Source organism: Ascaphus truei, chromosome 18 (assembly GCF_040206685.1).
Source record: "Ascaphus truei isolate aAscTru1 chromosome 18, aAscTru1.hap1, whole genome shotgun sequence".
In the NCBI taxonomy this organism is placed as follows: domain Eukaryota; kingdom Metazoa; phylum Chordata; class Amphibia; order Anura; family Ascaphidae; genus Ascaphus; species Ascaphus truei.
Window position 1 is genome coordinate 36220402 of NC_134500.1, and position 19261 is coordinate 36239662.

The 19261-nt window shown below is 55.4% G+C and overlaps 1 protein-coding gene across 4 annotated transcripts in view; it reads right to left on the reverse strand.

The window, feature by feature from the left end:
• The window catches only part of TLN2 (talin 2), a 170441-nt gene that overhangs the window by 119412 nt on the left and 31768 nt on the right, over positions 1–19261 (reverse strand). For all 4 annotated transcript variants that reach the window (XM_075576099.1, XM_075576100.1, XM_075576098.1 and 1 more), the window contains exon 2: positions 18736–18768. Coding sequence is in view for 2 of the 4 variants with exons in the window: in XM_075576098.1 (XP_075432213.1) it covers positions 18736–18768 (33 nt within the window). In the remaining 2 variants the exon portion in view is untranslated. The remainder of the gene's footprint in view (positions 1–18735; positions 18769–19261) is intronic.

Below are 19261 nucleotides of genomic sequence, written 5' to 3' on the forward strand. Positions count from 1 at the left end.
GGAGGGGAGATGTGTGTGTGTGGGAGGGGGGGGGGGTGTGTGTGTAGGAGGGGGGACGTGTGTGTGTGTGTGGGAGGGGGGATGTGTGTGTGTGGGGGAGGGGGTGTGTGTGTGGGAGGGGGGGATGTGTGTGTGTGGGGGTGTGGGGGGATGTGTGTGTGTGTGGGAGGGGAGATCTGTGTTTGTGTGTGGGGGGAGATCCGCGTGGGGGGAGATCCGCGTGGGCAGAGGACCGCGTGGGCAGAGGACAGGCGCAGAGCACCGCGTGGGCAGAGGACAGGCGCAGAGCACCGCGTGGGCAGAGGACAGGCGCAGAGCACCGCGTGGGCAGAGGACAGGCGCAGAGCACCGCGTGGGCAGAGGACAGGCGCAGAGTACCGCGTGGGCCGAGGACAGGCGCAGAGCACCGCGTGGGCCGAGGACAGGCGCAGAGCACCGCGTGGACAGAGGACAGGCGCAGAGCACCGCGTGGGCAGAGGACAGGCGCAGAGCACAGCGTGGGCAGAGGACAGGCGCAGAGCACAGCGTGGGTAGAGGACAGGCGCAGAGCACCGCGTGGGCAGAGGACAGGCGCAGAGCACCGCGTGGGCAGGGGAAAGGCGCAGAGCACCGCGTGGGCAGAGGGCCGCGTGGGCAGAGGACAGGCGCAGAGCACCGCGTGGGCAGAGGACAGGCGCAGAGCACCGCGTGGGCAGAGGACAGGCGCAGAGTACCGCGTGGGCAGAGGACAGGCGCAGAGCACCGCGTGGGCCGAGGACAGGCGCAGAGCACCGCGTGGGCAGAGGACAGGCGCAGAGCACCGCGTGGGCAGAGGACAGGCGCAGAGCACAGCGTGGGCAGAGGACAGGCGCAGAGCACCGCGTGGGCAGAGGACCGCGTGGGCAGAGAACAGGCGCAGAGCACCGCGTGGGCAGAGGACCGTGTGGGCAGAGGACAGGCGCAGAGCAGAGCTCCCTATCAGACACAGAGGAAGAGAAGACCCAAAATGAAAGGGTGTGACTTCTCCGGCAGAGGCGACGAGTGAGCGGCCAGTCCAGGTGTGGGCAGTTTGCCATGTACTCCCCAGTGTGACACATACGTATGAGAGATTGCGGCCATACACAATGCCACCCATAATGTAGGGCATTTAAGGGGTAGTTTCACTTAGCAGGCAAAAATTACATACGGTACGGTACATACGGTACGGTACATACGGTACGGTACATACGGTACGGTACATACGGTACGGTACATACGGTACATACGGTACGGTACATACGGTACGGTACATACGGTACGGTACATACGCTACGGTACATACGCTACGGTACATACGGTACGGTACGGTACATACGTCATTTATTACGCATGGAAGCAGACTGTAACCCAGCGGCCCCAGCCTTACTTACACTGTGCCCCCTCTACCCCCCCTCCGCTGGAAAATCCTTGTTCCCCTGAACCCCTAATTAATAAATCTCATCACTGACTCCTCATACTAATCGCCACCCCAACTGTGTGACCGATCCCAGGCAGTATATAGTGTCCTGAGCTCGAGGGGGGAACACACGTTAATAATCCTCCAAACTGTGTGACTGGTCCCCGACAGTATATAGTGTCCTGAGCTCGTTGGGGGGGACCTCATGCCCCCCCCCCAGGACCTCACGCCCCTCCCCCAGGACCTCACGCCCCCCCAGGACCTCACGCCCCCCCCCCAGGACCTCACGCCCCTCCCCCAGGACCTCACGCCCCCCCCCCCCAGGAACTCACACACCCTTGTTGGGAATCACGGTTATAGAAAGATTTAAACATTTGTGTTCTAAGAACTAAAAAGGAAGCGAAGGGAAGCGTTTAATCGGATAAAATCCCATTTCACTTGATCAAATTTCTCTCCCCCACATAGAGCAGACAGTGTCTTTAGCGCGGTACACAATTTTGCAGGCGAGGAGTTCCTGCCCCAAAGAGCTTACAATCTAATTTCCGCCTCCTAGACCTAGGAAGATAGTGACTCACGGACATGAGGACGCCGGAAAATGTATGCTGCGTCAGTGAGCGGTACCGAGTAAAGTCGCTGGAAGTAACCGGCGGCGTGACCCCGTATAGATCAGGGACCTGCTTTACACAGCTCCCAAGGGGAATCAGGGGAATGAAATACAGAAACCAGCCTTCCTGCAGCCGTGGATGGGAGTTATAGGGTGGGGGTTTATGGCACATGGCCGGCTAATCCTTTTAGGCTAATGGGATGACTAAATCATGCAGGTTGTTCAACACAGAGGGGCTCGGATAATGCACAGAAACAGAGACTGATGTCAGATAAGAACCACACCGCCCATCCCGTCTGCTCGGGTTCCTAAACCTCAGACCCCATTACATCTTTGGCTCTAGCCTTCTGCCTGTCCCCAGCCTGCTTGCATTCCCTTCCTGTAGTGTTAGCTCTGTTGGGAGGCTGGTCCCTGCACCCTGCACTAAAACAAGCCCATGATTGTAAGGGGAAGTGCGGGAGCCGGGGGAGGAAGAGATCAGTGGACAGGAGTTTGACCCCCGTACATTCTTGGAGCTCCAAAGCAGCCCACCCGATCTGGGATTTGGTAATAGAATGGTTATTGGGGAGGGGGAGCCTGACGCCCGTATTATTTAGAAACTGACACTTTCCTTCAAGGCTTACTTCATGAAATACGGTTACTGTCCTTAAAAAGGAGTACGCCTTTTTATAAAGTATATGGCCAAAAGTGGAAAAGTTCTTTCAAAACTGAAGCTCCCACTTGGGAGGTCTTTCCACTTTGCTGCAAGAACAGGACCTACTATGGTTCTTTCCCCTCATACCGAGGTAACGGGAAGGGGTCACCGTGTAGTGTAGGACCTGCATTATCGGTTATACCTTGACGTTTGGTATGCAGGCTTATAACGCCTTGGCCAAAGGGTTTAACTAAATAACCAAGTAATTATTATTATTGAAGTATTTAAACTTTATACTTATTACCATATATGTTTTGTCAATTGGATGTAGCATTGGGCTCCCCTGTCTTTTGTTCAAAACGAAAGCTGTTTCACATTATAATCTGGTCTGTGACTGTTACATACGCCTATAATATATATTACCTTTAACTGTGCATACAATGTCTTGTATATAATGTACTGTGTAACCCTTTTCACTCATTGTAACTATGTATTTGTCATTATAACTATGTCCGGGAGATACGTGAAAGCGAGAGGTAACTCCCAATGTATTACTTCCTCGTAAAATATTTTATAAATAAATAAATGGAAATATATGGAATGTGTATAGATAGAGCAGCGGTGCGCAAACTGGGGGGCGCGACTCCAAGGGGGGGTGCGAGACTGCCGACGGGGGGCGCGGGGTTTACAGAGGCCCTCCACGCTTCCCGAAGGCACTTAAATTAAGTGCCGGGGGAGCTGCAGGGCCTCTGTAAACCTAACTTACCGTGGCTCCGGCGGCTTCCTCCCTGCGTCGCCATGGCAACGCGGCGTCAAAATGCCGCTGCGAGGTCATGTGACGTCACGTTGTCATTACGCCGGTGCGCGGGTAAGTTGGGGTTGGGGGGGGAGGGGGAGCGGGAGTTAGGGGACAGCTGGCAGGGGGGCGCAGGGAAAAAAGTTTGCGTCCCCCTGAGATAGAGTATGCACATATACATATTGCTTGACCTGAAGAAGAGAGGATAACTCTCGAAAGCTTGTCCTATGACATAAATTGTTAGTCCAATAAAAAAAGGTATCACCGAATACTGGAGAACTCATTTATTCTGCACTATCACATATACATATATATGTGTGTGGTGTGTGGGGATTGTAGGGTGGTGGGATGTTGGGGTATACATAAATGTTCTTACATCGTGCGGACAGTGGACGCAGCGCTGCACATAGAATTTAGCTGGCATGGCGAGTCCCTGCCCCCACAGAGCTTACAATCTAATGCCGGTGTGTGAGGCTCAGGGAGTGCCTTGCCCATGGCTCGGGGTTAGAAGCAGAGGCAAATTATCTCATCTTTCTGAAACAATGACGTTTTCATTTCATTTGTTACGTTTCAGCCTTATTCCTCTCCCCGCCCCCCAAATCTCACCAGCTGGGACGTTCCCCAGTGAGCAGGGGGGGCACGTGTCCCTGATCACGCAGACAGACTGTCGCATGGCCTGTCCTAATCACATTAGCCGAGGTCTGGTGCACTCACTGCGGAAGTGGATGACCCCGGTTCCAGCGTCGGCTCTCGGTGGGATACTGAGCTCTGCAGGGACCTGTGGCATCTGCAATAGGTTCTATGTACGACGCTACACACAATGTCAGTGCTATTTGATCACACAAATGGGGACAGAGCTGTTGAAATGCTTCCTTAAAAAGGTGTCTTGAAGTTAGGGAGAGAAGGAACATGGGGGAGGGAGGAAGAAGGAACATGGGGGAGGGAGGAAGAAGGAACATGGGGGAGGGAGGAAGAAGGAACATGGGGGAGGGAGGAAGAAGGAACATGGGGGAGGGAAGAGAAGGAACATGGGGGAGGGGAGAGAAGGAACATGGGGGAGGGAGGAAGAAGGAACATGAAGAGGGGGAGAAGGAACATGGGGGAGGGAGGAAGAAGGAACATGGGACATGGGGGAGGGAGGAACATGGGACATGGGGGAGGGAGGAAGAAGGAACATGGGGGAGGGAGGAAGAAGGAACATGGGGGAGGGGGGAGAAGGAACATGGGGGAGGGGGGAGAAGGAACATGGGGGAGGGAGGAAGAAGGAACATGGGGGAGGGAGGAAGAAGGAACATGGGGGAGGGGGGAGAAGGAACATGGGGGAGAAGGAACATGGGGGAGGGGGGAGAAGGAACATGGGGGAGGGGGGAGAAGGAACATGGGGGAGGGGGGAGAAGGAACATGGGGGAGGGAGGAACATGGGACATGGGGGAGGGAGGAAGAAGGAACATGGGGGAGGGAGGAAGAAGGAACATGGGGGAGGGGGGAGAAGGAACATGGGGGAGGGGGGAGAAGGAACATGGGGGAGGGAGGAAGAAGGAACATGGGGGAGGGGGGAAGAAGGAACATGGGGGGGGGAAGAAGGAACATGGGGGAGGGAGGAGGGGGGAGAAGGGACATGGGGAGGGGGTAGAAGGAACATGGGGGAGGGGGTAGAAGGAACATGGGGGAGGGGGTAGAAGGAACATGGGGGAGGGGGGAGAAGGAACATGGGGGAGGGGAGAGAATGAACATGGGGAAGGGGAGAGAAGGAACATGGGGGAGGGGGAGAAGGAACATGGGGAGGGGGAGAAGGAACATGGGGAAGGGAAAGAAGGAACATGGGGGAGGGGGGAGAAGGAACATGGGAAGGGGGAGAAGGAACATGGGGAGGGGGGAGAAGGAACATGGGGGAGGGGGAGAAGGAACATGGGGGAGGGGGGAGAAGGAACATGGGGGAGGGGGGAGAAGGAACATGGGGGAGGGGGAGAAGGAACATGGGGGAGGGGGGAGAAGGAACATGGGGGAGGGGGGAGAAGGAACATGGGGAGGGGGGAGAAGGAACATGGGGGAGGGGGGAGAAGGAACATGGGGGAGGGGGGAGAAGGAACATGGGGGAGGGGGAGAAGGAACATGGGGGAGGGGGGAGAAGGAACATGGGGGAGGGGGGAGAAGGAACATGGGGAGGGGAGAGAAGGAACATGGGGGAGGGGGGAGAAGGAACATGGGGGAGGGGGGAGAAGGAACATGGGGGAGGGGGGAGAAGGAACATGGGGGAGGGGGGAGAAGGAACATGGGGGAGGGGAGAGAAGGAACATGGGGAGGGGAGAGAAGGAACATGGGGGAGGGGAGAGAAGGAACATGGGGGAGGGGGGAGAGCAGGGGGATGCAGAGCACAAGAGGGACAGAGGGGGGGGCAGGCAAGCAAAGAGGGGGGGCAGGCGAGCAAAGAGGGGGGGCAGGCGAGCAAAGAGGGGGGGCAGGCGAGCAAAGAGGGGGGGCAGGCGAGCAAAGAGGGGGGGGTAGGCGAGCAAAGACGGGGGGGGCAGGCGAGCAAAAAGGGGGGGGGGGCAGGCGAGCAAAGAGGGGGGCAGGCGAGCAAAGAGGGGGGCAGGCGAGCGAAGAGAGGGAGGCAGATGAGCGAAGAGAGGGGGCAGGCGAGCGAAGAGAGGGGGAAAGGCGAGCAAAGAGGGGGGGCAGGCGAGCAAAGAGGGGGGGCAGGCGAGCAAAGAGGGGGGGCAGGCGAGCAAAGAGGGGGGGCAGGCGAGCAAAGAGGGGGTGTAGGCGAGCAAAGAGGGGGGCAGGCGAGCGAAGAGGGGGGGCAGACGAGCGAAGAGAGTGGGCAGACGAGCGAAGAGAGGGGGCAGACGAGCGAAGAGAGGGGGGCAGACGAGCGAAGAGAGGGGCAGGCGAGCGAAGAGAGGGAGGCAGACGAGCGAAGAGAGGGGGGCAGGCGAGCGAAGAGAGGGAGGCAGATGAGCGAAGAGAGGGGGCAGGCGAGCGAAGAGAGGGGGGCAGGCGAGCGAAGAGTGGGGGGCAGGCGAGCGAAGAGAGGGGGGCAGGCGAGTGAAGAGAGGGGGGCAGGCGAGCGAAGAGAGGGGGGCAGATGAGCGAAGAGAGGGGGCAGGCGAGCGAAGAGAGGGGGGCAGGCGAGCGAAGAGTGGGGGGCAGGCGAGCGAAGAGAGGGGGGCAGGCGAGTGAAGAGAGGGGGGCAGGCGAGCGAAGGGGGGGGGCAGGCGAGCAAAGAGAGGGGGGGAGGCGAGCTTAGAGGGGGAGGTTAAGTGGAGGTGGGTGAGACATGGGGAGAGAAGGGGAATATGGTGTGAGGTGAAGGAGGCAGAGGGAGAGTGAGAATAGAGGAGAGATTAATGTTGACGTGTAACCGGGGAGGGGAACAAAGCCCTGGGGTTTTTTATTTTTATTTATTAGGTTCATTAATGGGATATTTCACAACTAGTGTGCAGATCTGCTGCTGACACACGCCGTAATAAATCCCAAATGACTCCCTAATCCTTTAATATGATGAAGACCTATTTGTAAGTCACAGCGATCGCCACGTGTGTGACTGGGGGGTCAGCTCTATTTATTTACCCTAAGAAACCCGCATCTTCTCTCTCTCTGAGCGTACACATCAGATGACATGTCCCAGAGATGTCGGAGATCACACGAGCGACAGTAAGGGACTTTTCTTACAACACTGCAGGGAAAAAGCATGATGGTGCTGGCCAAGTCCCCTTTGGGTGACCCAAGATGTCGTCACTAGTACAAACCTCGCCACTGTTTTCCGTTCCGGGAGTTCTCAAAATACTTACTGGTGAAATGACTGGGTTCAAATCTCCCTCAGGGGAAACAAAATGGCTGCAAAAACTGAGGGCCAATAGGAAGCTGCAGTGTCATCGGTTGCGGATTCCTACTGGACGTCCATTTAAAACCAGGAAGTGACACCGATAACGTCCCTGGTAGTCTTTCAGGAGCTGAAAATAGTGAGGTCCAGATCCAATTCCGTGAGCAAAACAAAGATGGAGGTTAGAGTGGGAAGCGGGGGTGGGGGGGATATTTCTCCTTTAAGTACATAAACGCCATGCAAAGGTGCAGTGCTAAGGGCCCCGCCCGACACGTTTAAGAGCAAAGGTATTTTTGGACATTTGGTCGCAGCCATTTTGCTGCAACCAAATCGCTGCTGGCATTCAGCCGCCACTCACCTCGCCGCAGGGACATATTGCCGCCGGCCGTTTCGCCACCAAGTTAAGTCCCTAACCTTAACCCGCAATACTAACGCTACCCCTTACTCCAAAAACCTTAACCCCCTACCCTAAAACCTGTTCCCCTAAGCCCCTCCACTAAAAACCTCCTACACTAAAACCGCTATCCTTGACCCCTTAACCGCGATGAAAATATCCACTTCCATTTATGGGAGGGAACTGAGATCTAGGGTTCCACCAGAAAGCTCGCCGTTATGATGGAATGAGGAGACATGCGGACGGAAGACGAACACCTTGCATGCATATTTCCCATCATTAAACTGCATTATGTAGTCTAGTTTAGATATGAAATCATTTCTCTGCTGGGGCCCCACGCCACTTTCTTTCCTTCAAAAACACCACTGCATTTCCAAACCATTTCCATCACACGAGTGGAAGTGTGTGTGTGTGTGTGTGTGTGTGTGTGTGTGTGTGTGTGTGTGTGTGTGTGTGTGTGTGTGTGTGTGTGATACAGTCATGTGAAAAAGAAAGTACACCCTCTTTGAATGCTATGGTTTTACATATCAGGACATAATAACAATCATCTGTTCCTTAGCAGGTCTTACAATTAGGTAAATACAGCCTCAGATGAACAACAACACATGACATATTACACCGTGTCATGATTTATTTAACAAAAATAAAGCCAAAATGGAGAAGCTATGTGTGAAAAACTAAGTAAACCTCATGATTCAAAAGCTTGTAGAACCACCTTTAGCAGCAATAACTTGAAGTACTCGTTTTCTGTATGACTTTATCAGTCTCTCACTTCGTTGTGGAGGAATTGTGGCCCACTCTTCTTTACAACGTTGCTTCAGTTCATTGAGGTTTGTGGGCATTTGTTTATGCACAGCTCTCTTAAGGTCCAGCCACAGCATTTCAATCGGGTTGAGGTCTGGACTTTTACTGGGCCATTGCAACACCTTTATTCTTTTCTTTTTCAGCTATTCTATTGTAGATTTGCTGGTGTTCTTGGTATCATTGTCCTGTTGCATGACCCAATTTCGGCCAAGCTTTAGCTGTCAGACAGATGGCCTCACATTTGACTCTAGAATACTTTGGTATACAGAGGAGTTCATGTTCGACTCAATGACTGCAAGGTTCCCAGGTCCTCTGGCTGCAAAAATAAGAGAAAATCATCACCCCACCACCACCGTGCGTGACAGTTGACATGAGGTGTTAGTGCTAATATGCTGTGTTTGGTTTTCGCCAAACGTGGCGCTGTGCATTATGGCCAAACATCTCCACTTTGGTCTCATCTGTCCAAAGGACATTGTTCCAGAAGTCTTGTGGTTTGTTCAGATGCAACTTTGCAAACCTAAGCCATGCTGCCATGTTTTTTTTAGAGACAAGAGGCTTTCTCTTGGTAACCCTTCCAAACAAACCATACTTGTTCAGTCTTTTTCTAATTGCACTGTCATGAACATTAACATTTAACATGCTAACTGAGGCCTGTAGAATCTGAGATGTAACTCTTGGGTTTTTTGCAATTTCTCTGAGCAATGCACGGTCTGACCTTGGGGTGAATTTGCTGGGACGTCCACTCCTGGGAAGATTGGAAACTGTCTTGAATGTTTTCCACTTTTTAATAATCTTTCTCACTGTAGAATGATGGACTTAAAATTGTTTGGAAATGGCCTTATAACCCTTCCCAGATTGATGGGAAGCAACAATTGATTCTCAAAGATCATTGCTAATGTCTTTCCTCCTTGGCATTGTGTTAACACAAACCTGAATACTCCAGACCAGCAAACTGCTAAAACTTCGGCTTTTATAGGTGGTCACACTTGCTGATGATCAATTAATCAAGGGCATTTTATTAGCAAAACCTGTCTGCTGCTTAGCATCTTAATTCCTATGGAAGTAAGGGTGTACTTAGTTTTTCACACACAGTTTCTCCATTTTGGCTTTATTTTTGTTAAATAAATCATGACACTGTGTAATATGTCATGTGTTGTTGTTCATCTGAGGTTGTATTTACCTAATTTTAAGACCTACTAAGGAACAGATGATTGTTATTATGTCCTGATATGTAAAACCATAGAATTCAAAGAGGGTGTACTTTCTTTTTCACACAACTGTAGATATCTCTCTCTCTCTCTCTCTTCATAGGGAAGTGTGAATGAATGGGATCACCTTACCTCAAGCGTTACATGTATAATGCTTTATATTGACATCGTTATTTTTTACCTAAGTCCAGAATACCTTCAACAACAAATCGGAGAACTTGACAAAGCGAGTAAGTATGTGGCCTCTCTCAGCCTGACCAAAAGTGATGGTCAACCAACGGGTCAGCTCTGCAAAGCTCAAAATAAATGGAATAGAACTAGAAGTTGAAGACTATATCTACCTTGGCAGGCAAATAACAATGGGTGGGAACCTTCACAGGAGAATGAAGATGGGATGGAGGCATTTGGATGACAAGACAATCTTTCAAAGGATCCTTCCATGGAGCATCAACAATGAAGTGTTTGACCAGTGTATCCTGTCCGTGCTCGCGTAGGGAAGTGAAACTTGCACCCTAAATGTGAAGGTAATTCAGAAGCTTCAGACAACGCAAAGTATGGAGAGATGCATGCTGGGTATTACCGGAGACAGGAAAAAGGATTAATGGGTTGGAAACCAAACAAGTCTGTGACATCGTCACAGGGGGAAAGAAATTAAAATGGTGGCGGGCCAGACCCGTCGCAAAAAGAAATGACCATCGTTGGACAAAGATAGCCATCGACTGGATTCCATGAGAGATTGAAAGACCAAGACGACGACCAAAAGCAAGATGGGAGGATGAGATCAGGGAATGTGTTGGAACGACGTGGAGAAGAGACGCTGTAACCGCAGGACCTGGGAGATCATTGGGGAGGCGTCATCCAGCAGTGGGAAGCCCAGGGCTCAAGATGATGATGATGGTGTTTTTGTGTTAAATGGACTGAGCTTTAAAGCAGCAGTTCAAGCAATATCCTACATGTGTGGTTTATTTTTTAATAAATCAGTTCGGTACTATGAGAAAATACTAGTAGCCTGCCCTCTCTCTAGCAGTGAACCAATTGTATCTAGTGACTGCCTGGTTACATGATCTTCCCCACAGAACTTTGCATCTTTGGTCCTCTTCTGCGGCTCTAACAGATTTAGTGAACCCCCGAGCCGAATCTTCCCCGATCGAACACAGGAGAACGGATCGATTGGCAACTTCGCTAATTACTTATCCTTGTGTGGATTGTATCGCATACTGAAAAAAAAAAAAAAAAAGAATTATCTTATATATTCCTTTCCCACCCCCCCCCCCCCCCCGCTGGTGTGTGAGTAAATATATATATATATATATATATATTTAAATTTAACAGCAGCTTGAACTGCAGCTTTAACACCTTCAGTGCCAGGGGTTTCTGCAGTCGTAGGGGTTACAATCTTGCCGTCCTGATTCTTAGCTCCTGGCATGAGAGTTATCCCCACACTCCTGTGATAAAGATGTAATGTTCCATCACTCAAGAAGCCTTATGATTTCCCCAGTGGGAAGCAGGGGGTCTCCAGAGCCGAACTGCTTTCATTTCAGCTCTGGGGTCCCCGTGCTCCCCGAAATACTTACCCCTGAAAGTGATGTCAGTATCTCAATCCTATTTTAAAGGTCCTCAGGCCAAGGGACGACGCCTCTGCTTCTTATTTGCACAAGTGACAATGCACCATTAAACAGCCATACTGCGTGCCTGTCAGCCCCTTTAGAAGTAAGCAGGGGATCCACAGAGCTGAAATTACCACGGTTCAGCCCTGGCCACTTCCTGCTTCCCACCACTGGCAACCCCCACCCAATCCCCTCCCCCTCCCCAAAAGCAGACAATCTGCTTTAACATACTATTAGTTTTAAATACTTGGACATGTGGTTTGATTCCCATTTAACATTTGGGATGCACATTGATACCCTGACAACCAAAACCTATGCCAAACTTTACAGGAACAAATCCACCTCAAATCTGCTGGTCAAAAAGCGTATCGCACAGCAGATGCTAATGCCAATTATTGACTATGGAGACATAGTATATGGCTCGGCACCTCAAACCCACCTTAGCAAACTTGACACCCTCTACAATTCAATTTGTCGTTTTGTTCTCCAATGCAACTACAACACACATCACTGCGAAATGCTCAAAGAACTAGATTGGTCATCACTTGAGTCTAGCTACAATGTTCTTCTTTCCTGTCTCGCCTTCAAATACTTTCTGGGCAAGCTACCCAGCTACCTGAACAAGCTCCTCACCCCTCCCACATGCAGCACTTATCATCTGAGATCTGAGATCAGACTCCAAAAGACTGTTCATGGTCCCAAGGCTCAACAAAGTATTCGGCCGCTCCTCCTCCTCTTACCGTGCACCCCAAAACTGGAACAACCTACCGGAGGCTAAAAGCCGCCACCAGTGCATTCAAAACGAGAAAAAAAAAACTTACATACGCCTATAATCAGGGCCCGACAAACTGGGCCAAAACCCAACTGCCCCCCCCCCAAAAAAAGTCCCCCCCCCCTTACCTGTGGCGGGGTCCTGATGGGGTCTCCCGGCCTTCTGTCGTCTTGTCACCTTTAAAATCATGTTTTTCTCCTGCAGCACTATTCAAAATGGCCGCGCGGCATCATAGACGCTGCGTTGCCATGACAACGGGACACGGCAACGCGCAACGTGGCGCCGCTTGATGTCGCATCCTGTTGCCATACCAACGCGGCGTCATATGGTACTGCGTGGCCATTTTGAATAGTGCTGCAGGAGAAAAACATGATTTTAAAGCTCAAGACGGAGACCGAGAGAAGCCGGGGGACACCGCTGCAGGTAAGCCGTCGCAGCGGCCACAATGCAGTCGCCCGAGCGACCGTATTTGTCTAGCCCTGCCTAGAATATATATTATCTCTAACTGTGCATGCCATGTCTTGTATGTAATGTATAACCTGCTCACTTATGTGACTGTATCTGTAACCATGTACTATTTGTCATTATAACTCTGTGCCCAGGACAGACGTGAGAACGAGCGGTAACTGGCACTGTATCACTTCCTGGTAACACGTTGTATACATAAATACCCACGGAGGAGGCATCTCAAACATAAGTTAATAAGCCGGGGAAATGAATAATTGTAATGTCATTATGGGAAAGTTTGCCAAGGGGAAGTATTAGATAATGGGAGAAATGACAGACTCGTGTCATCGGCAGAGACAGAAAATAATGCGTCATACTACTGCAAACCCACAAGGTAGCACCAGAGATCGGACCTGGCCATGCAATACCCCGCTGAGTTTTTGGGGTTAAATATCCCGCAAATGGTAAAACCGGAATTTTCTGAGCTGCACTGGAGGGGAAATTGCCTATTAATGGGGTGTGGTCTCCGGTACGGGTTTATTTCAATAGCTGCAGCTGTTCCTTACATTCACGCCAATGCTCCCTGGGGCGAGCGACGCGGCTCCCTGGGGCGAGCGACGCGGCTCCCTGGGGCGAGCGACGCGGCTCCCTGGGGCGAGCGACGCGGCTCCCTGGGGCGAGCGACGCGGCTCCCTGGGGCGAGCTATGCGGCTCCCTGGGGCGAGCGATGCGGCTCCCTGGGGCGAGCGATGCGGCTCCCTGATGGCGAGCGATACGGCTCCCTGATGGCGAGCGATACGGCTCCCTGGGGCGAGCGATGCGGCTCCCTGGGGCGAGCGATGCGGCTCCCTGGGGCGAGCGATGCGGCTCCCTGGAGCGAGCGATACGGCTCCCTGTGGCGAGCGATGCGGCTCCCTGTGGCGAGCGATGCGGCTCCCTGGGGCGAGCGATACGGCTCCCTGTGGCGAGCGATGCGGCTCCCTGGAGCGAGCGATACGGCTCCCTGGGGCGAGCGATACGGCTCCCTGTGGCGAGCGATGCGGCTCCCTGGGGCGACCGATACGGCTCCCTGTGGCGAGCGATGCGGCTCCCTGGAGCGAGCGATACGGCTCCCTGTGGCGAGCGATGCGGCTCCCTGGAGCGAGCGATACGGCTCCCTGTGGCGAGCGATGCGGCTCCCTGGAGCGAGCGATACGGCTCCCTGTGGCGAGCGATGCGGCTCCCTGGAGCGAGCGATACGGCTCCCTGTGGCGAGCGATGCGGGTCCCTGGAGCGAGCGATACGGCTCCCTGTGGCGAGCGATGCGGCTCCCTGGGGCGAGCGATACGGCTCCCTGGGGCGAGCGATGCGGCTCCCTGGGGCGAGCGATGCGGCTCCCTGGGGCGAGCAATGCGGCTCCCTGGAGCGAGCGATACGGCTCCCTGGGGCACACTCCCTGCACACAACAGAAGGACACACATTGTTTAAGCAACGGGACAATGGTGCGGGGAAAAGGAATGATGCAAACGGGAGGCTGGTGTGGTATCGCTTTTCATGGAGGATTCCGACAAGGAGGGGGGGAAGAGAGGGGGGGGGGGAGAGAGGAGGGGGGGGGGAGAGGGGGGGAGAGGGAAGAGAGAGGAGGGGGGGAGAGGGAAGAGAGAGGAGGGGGGGAGAGGGAAGAGAGAGGAGGGGGGAGAGAGGGAAGAGAGAGGGGGAGAGCGGAAAGAGAGAGGAGGGGGGGGAGAGAGGGAAGAGAGAGGGGGAGAGCGGGAAGAGAGGAGGGGGAGCGAGAGGGAAGAGAGTGGGGGGAGAAAGGGAAGAGAGAGGAGGGGGGAGAGGGAAGAGAGAGGAGGGGGGAGAGGGAAGAGAGAGAAGGGGGGGGAGAGGGAAGGGAGAGGAGGGGGAGAGGGAAGAGAGAGGGAAGAGAGAGGGAAGAGAGAGGGAAGAGAGAGGGAAGAGAGAGGGGGGAGAGAGGGGGGAAAGAGGGGGGAGAGAGGGGGAAGAGAGGGAGGAGAGAGGGAAGAGAGAGGGGGGAGAGAGGGAAGAGAGAGGGGGAGAGCGGGAAGAGAGAGGAGGGGGGTAGAGAGAGAAGAGAGAGGGGGAGAGAGGGAAGAGAGAGGGGAGAGAGGGAAGCGAGCGGGAAGAGAGAGGGGAGAGAGGGAAGAGAGAGGAGGGGGGGAGAGGGAAGAGAGAGGAGGGGGGGAGAGGGAAGAGAGAGGAGGGGGGAGAGGGAAGAGAGAGAAGGGGGGGAGAGGGAAGAGAGAGGAGGGGGGAGAGGGAAGAGAGAGGAGGGGGAGAGGGAAGAGAGAGGAGGGGGGAGAGGGAAGAGAGAGAAGGGGGGAGAGGGAAGAGAGAGGACGGGGGAGAGGGAAGGGAGAGGAGGGGGAGAGAGAGGGAAGAGAGAGGGGGGAGAGAGGGGGAGAGAGGAAGAGAGAGGGGGAGAGCGGGAAGAGAGAGGAGGGGAGTAGAGAGAGAAGAGAGAGGGGGAGAGCGGGAAGAGAGAGGAAGGGGGGAGAGCGGGAAGAGAGAGGAGGGGGGTAGAGAGAAGAGAGAGGGGGGAGAGCGGGAAGAGAGAGGAGGGGGGGAGAGCGGGAAGAGAGAGGAGGGGGGAGAGCGGGAAGAGAGAGGAGGGGGGAGAGGGAAGGGAGAGGAGGGGGGGAAGGGAAGGGAGAGGAGGGGGGGAGAGGGAAGGGAGAGGAGGGGGGAGAGGGAAGGGAGAGGAGGGGGGGAGAGGGAAGGGAGAGGAGGGGGGGAGAGGGAAGGAGAGGAGGGGGGAGAGAGGGAAGAGAGAGGAGGGAGGAGAGAGGGAAGAGAGAGGATGGGGGGAGAGAGGGAAGAGAGAGGGGGGAGAGAAGAAAGAGAGAGGGGGGAGAGAGGGAAGAGAGAGAGGAGAGAGCGGGTAGAGAGAGAGAGGGGGGTAGAGAGAGAAGAGAGAGGGGGGAGAGCGGGAGAGAGAGGAGGGGGGAGAGCGGGAAGAGAGAGGAGGGGGGGAGAGCGGGAAGAGAGAGGAGGGGGGAGAGCGGGAAGAGAGAGGAGAGGGGAGGGGGGGAGAGGGAAGAGAGAGGAGGGGGAGAGGAAGAGAGAGAAGGGGGGGAGAGGGAAGAGAGAGGAGGGGGGAGAGGGAAGAGAGAGGAGGGGGAGAGGGAAGAGAGAGGAGGGGGGAGATGGAAGAGAGAGAAGGGGGGGAGAGGGAAAGAGAGAGGACGGGGAGAGGGAAGGGAGAGGAGGGGGGAGAGAGGGAAGAGAGAGGGGGGAGAGAGGGGGAGAGAGGGAAGAGAGAGGGGGGGAGAGCGGGAAGAGAGAGGAGGGGAGTAGAGAGAGAAGAGAGAGGGGAGAGCGGGAAGAGAGAGGAAGGGGGGGAGAGCGGGAAGAGAGAGGAGGGGGGTAGAGAGAAGAGAGAGGGGGGAGAGCGGAAGAGAGAGGAGGGGGGGGAGAGCGGGAAGAGAGAGGAGGGGGGGAGAGCGGGAAGAGAGAGGAGGGGGGAGAGGGAAGGGAGAGGAGGGGGGGAAGGGAAGGGAGAGGAGGGGGGGAGAGGGAAGGGAGAGGAGGGGGGAGAGGAAGGGAGAGGAGGGGGGGAGAGGGAAGGGAGAGGAGGGGGGGAGAGGGAAGGGAGAGGAGGGGGGAGAGAGGGAGAGAGAGAGAGGGAGGAGAGAGGGAAGAGAGAGGAGGGGGGGAGAGAGGGAAGAGAGAGGGGGGAGAGAAGAAAGAGAGAGGGGGGAGAGAGGGAAGAGAGAGAGGAGAGAGCGGGTAGAGAGAGGAGGGGGGTAGAGAGAGAAGAGAGAGGGGGGAGAGCGGGCAGAGAGAGGAGGGGGGGAGAGCGGGAAGAGAGAGGAGGGGGGGAGAGCGGGAAGAGAGAGGAGGGGGGAGAGCGGGAAGAGAGAGGAGAGGGAGGGAAGAGAGAGGAGGGGGAGAGGGAAGAGAGAGGAGGGGGGAGGGAAGAGAGAGGAGGGGAGAGGGAAGAGAGAAGAGGGGGGGAGGGAAGAGAGAGGAGGGGGGGGAGGGAAGAGAGAAGGAGGGGGGGAGAGTGGGAAGAGAGAGGAGGGGGGGAGGGAAGAAGAGAGGAAGGGGGCAGGGAAGTGAGAGGAGGGGGGAGGGAAGAGAGAGGAGGGGGGGAGGGAAGAGAGAGGAGGGGGGAGGGAAGAGAGAGGAGGGGGGGAGGGAAGAGAGAGGAGGGGGGAGGGAAGAGAGAGGAGGGGGAGGGAGGAGAGAGGAGGGGGGAGGAAGAGAGAGGAGGGCGGGGAGGGAAGAGAGAGGAGGGGGGGAGGGAAGAGAGAGGAGGGGGGAAGGGACGAGAGAGGACGGGGGAGGGAAGAGAGAGGAGGGGGGGGAGCGAAGAGAGAGGAGGGGAGGAGGGAGGAGAGAGGAGGGGAGGAGGGAGGAGAGAGGAGGGGGGGAGGGAAGAGAGAGGAGGGGGGGAGGGAAAGAGAGAGGAGGGGGGAGGGAAGAGAGGAGGGGGGGGAGGGAAGAGAGGAGGGGGGGAGGGAAGAGAGGAGGGGGGGAGAGGGAAGAGAGAGAAGAGAGAGGAGGGGGTGAGGGTATAGAGGGGGGAAAGGAGCTGAGGGGAGTGCCATGTGTTGTGAGAGCCGCTAGTACAGATGCTCGCTAGTACAGATGCGCGCAGGTGAGAGCGCGCGTGTACAGGATGCGCGCAAGTGAGAGCATGCGTGTACAGATGCGCGCAAGTGAGAGCGCGCGTGTACAGATGCGTGCAAGTGAGAGCGCGAGTGTACAGATGCGCGCAAGTGAGAGCGCGCGTGTACAGATGCGCGCAGGTGAGAGTGCGAGTGTACAGATGAGCGCAGGTGAGAGTGCGGGTGTACAGATGCGCGCAGGTGAGAGCGCGAGTGTACAGATGCGCGCAAGTGAGAGCGCGCGTGTACAGATGCGCGCAGGTGAGAGTGCGAGTGTACAGATGCGCGCAGGTGAGAGTGCGGGTGTACAGATGCGCGCAGGTGAGAGTGCGGGTGTACAGATGCGCGCAGGTGAGAGCGCGCGTGTTCAGATGCGTGCAAGTGAGAGCGGAACGTGTACAGATGCGTGCAAGTGAGGAGCGCGAGTGTACAGATGCGCGCAGGTGAGAGAGCGCGCGTGTACAGATGCGTGTCCCATCTTTACAGACTTCTTATTTCTATATATAGCCAATAAATGCCTGAGAAGCAGCGTTACTGAGACGCGTCCTGCTGTCCCCAGCACCCTGAGCTCACACACCTCCCGTCCTGTAACACCATCCACCCATCAGACTGGCACATGTAGCCAAACTGCGCGCTGTAGCAGCACTGCGCGCAGAGCACACACGTACTGTAACAGCACTGCGCAGAGCACACACGTAGCAGCACTGTGCGCAGAGCACACACGTACTGTAACAGCACTGCGCGCAGAGCACACACGTAGCAGCACTGCGCGCAGAGCACACACGTAGCAGCACTGCTCGCAGAGCACACACGTAGCAGCACTACAAGCAGAGCTTACACACGTAGCAGCACTGCGAGCGGAGATTACACACGTAGCCGCACTGCGCGCAGAGCACTCACACGCGCAGAGCACTCCACGCGCAGAGCACACACGTAGTAGTACTGTGCGCAAAGCACACCCACGCAGCAGCATTGTGCGCAGAGCACACCCACGTAGCAGCATTGTGCGCAGAGCACACCCACACAGCAGCATTGTGCGCAGAGCACATCCACGCAGCAGCACCGTGCGCAGAGCACACCCACGCAGCAGCACCGTGTGCAAAGCACACCCACGTAGCAACATTGTGCGCGGAGCACACCCACGTAGTACAGCATTGTGCGCAAAGCACACCCACGTAGCAGCATTGTGCGCAAAGCACACCCACGTAGCAACATTGTGCGCAAAGCACACCCACGTAGCAGCATTGTGCGCAGAGCACACTCACGTAGCAGCACCCGCGTGCAGAGCACACACAGAGCGGTCCAATGCACACACGTCCACTCATGTCAAAAGCAACCGGGAGATATTAGGAGCAGCAGGTGCCAGTTAGGATTAAGCCGCGCAGCTCACATCATTACTGACACTTATCAGCATCTCCACATGTACACAGAGAAAGGAGCAAGCGCGTCCATCCTGCAGCAAAGGGTTCTGGGTAGCAACATACGATGGAGGACACAGGGCGTTCCTTTTTGCTGCGCATCCATTTTAGACAGCTAGTTCTCCCTAGAATAAGGTGGTTTCCCCCTCCCAGACACCCCACTAATACAAAGTGATCAGAAGGGACCACCGCTCGTCTTACCTTCAGGAAGCAGAGGTCGGCCAATTAACGCACCTAGAGGGGGAGAGAGAGAGGCGGTTAGTGGGACAGGTCTGCTAAGGAGGGAAGAGTCATAGTAAGAAGTAGTAATGTTGTGCACTCAAGGTGGATATTAAAGGCATTGTCATTAAAATGTCCCATTATTTCAAACTCCAATAAAAGGGGGGGGGAGAAATGGAAGGGGGAAAAAAGGGAAAGGGAAGGGGGGGAAAGGGAAGGGGGGAAAAGGGGAGGGTGAGGGGGGGAAAAGGGGAGGGTGAGGGGGGGAAAAGGGGAGGGAGGGAGGGAAAAGGGGAGGGAGGGGGGGAAAAGGGGAGGGAGGGGGGGAAAAGGGGAGGGAGAGGGGGGGGAAAGGGGAGGGAGAGGGGGGGAAAAAGGGGAGGGAGAGGGGGGGGAAAGGGGAGGGAGAGGGGGGAAAATGGGAGAGGGAGGAAAAAGGGGGAGGAAAAGGGGAGAGGGAGAGGGGGGAAAAAAGGGGAGGGAGAGGGGGGAAAAAAGGGGAGGGAGA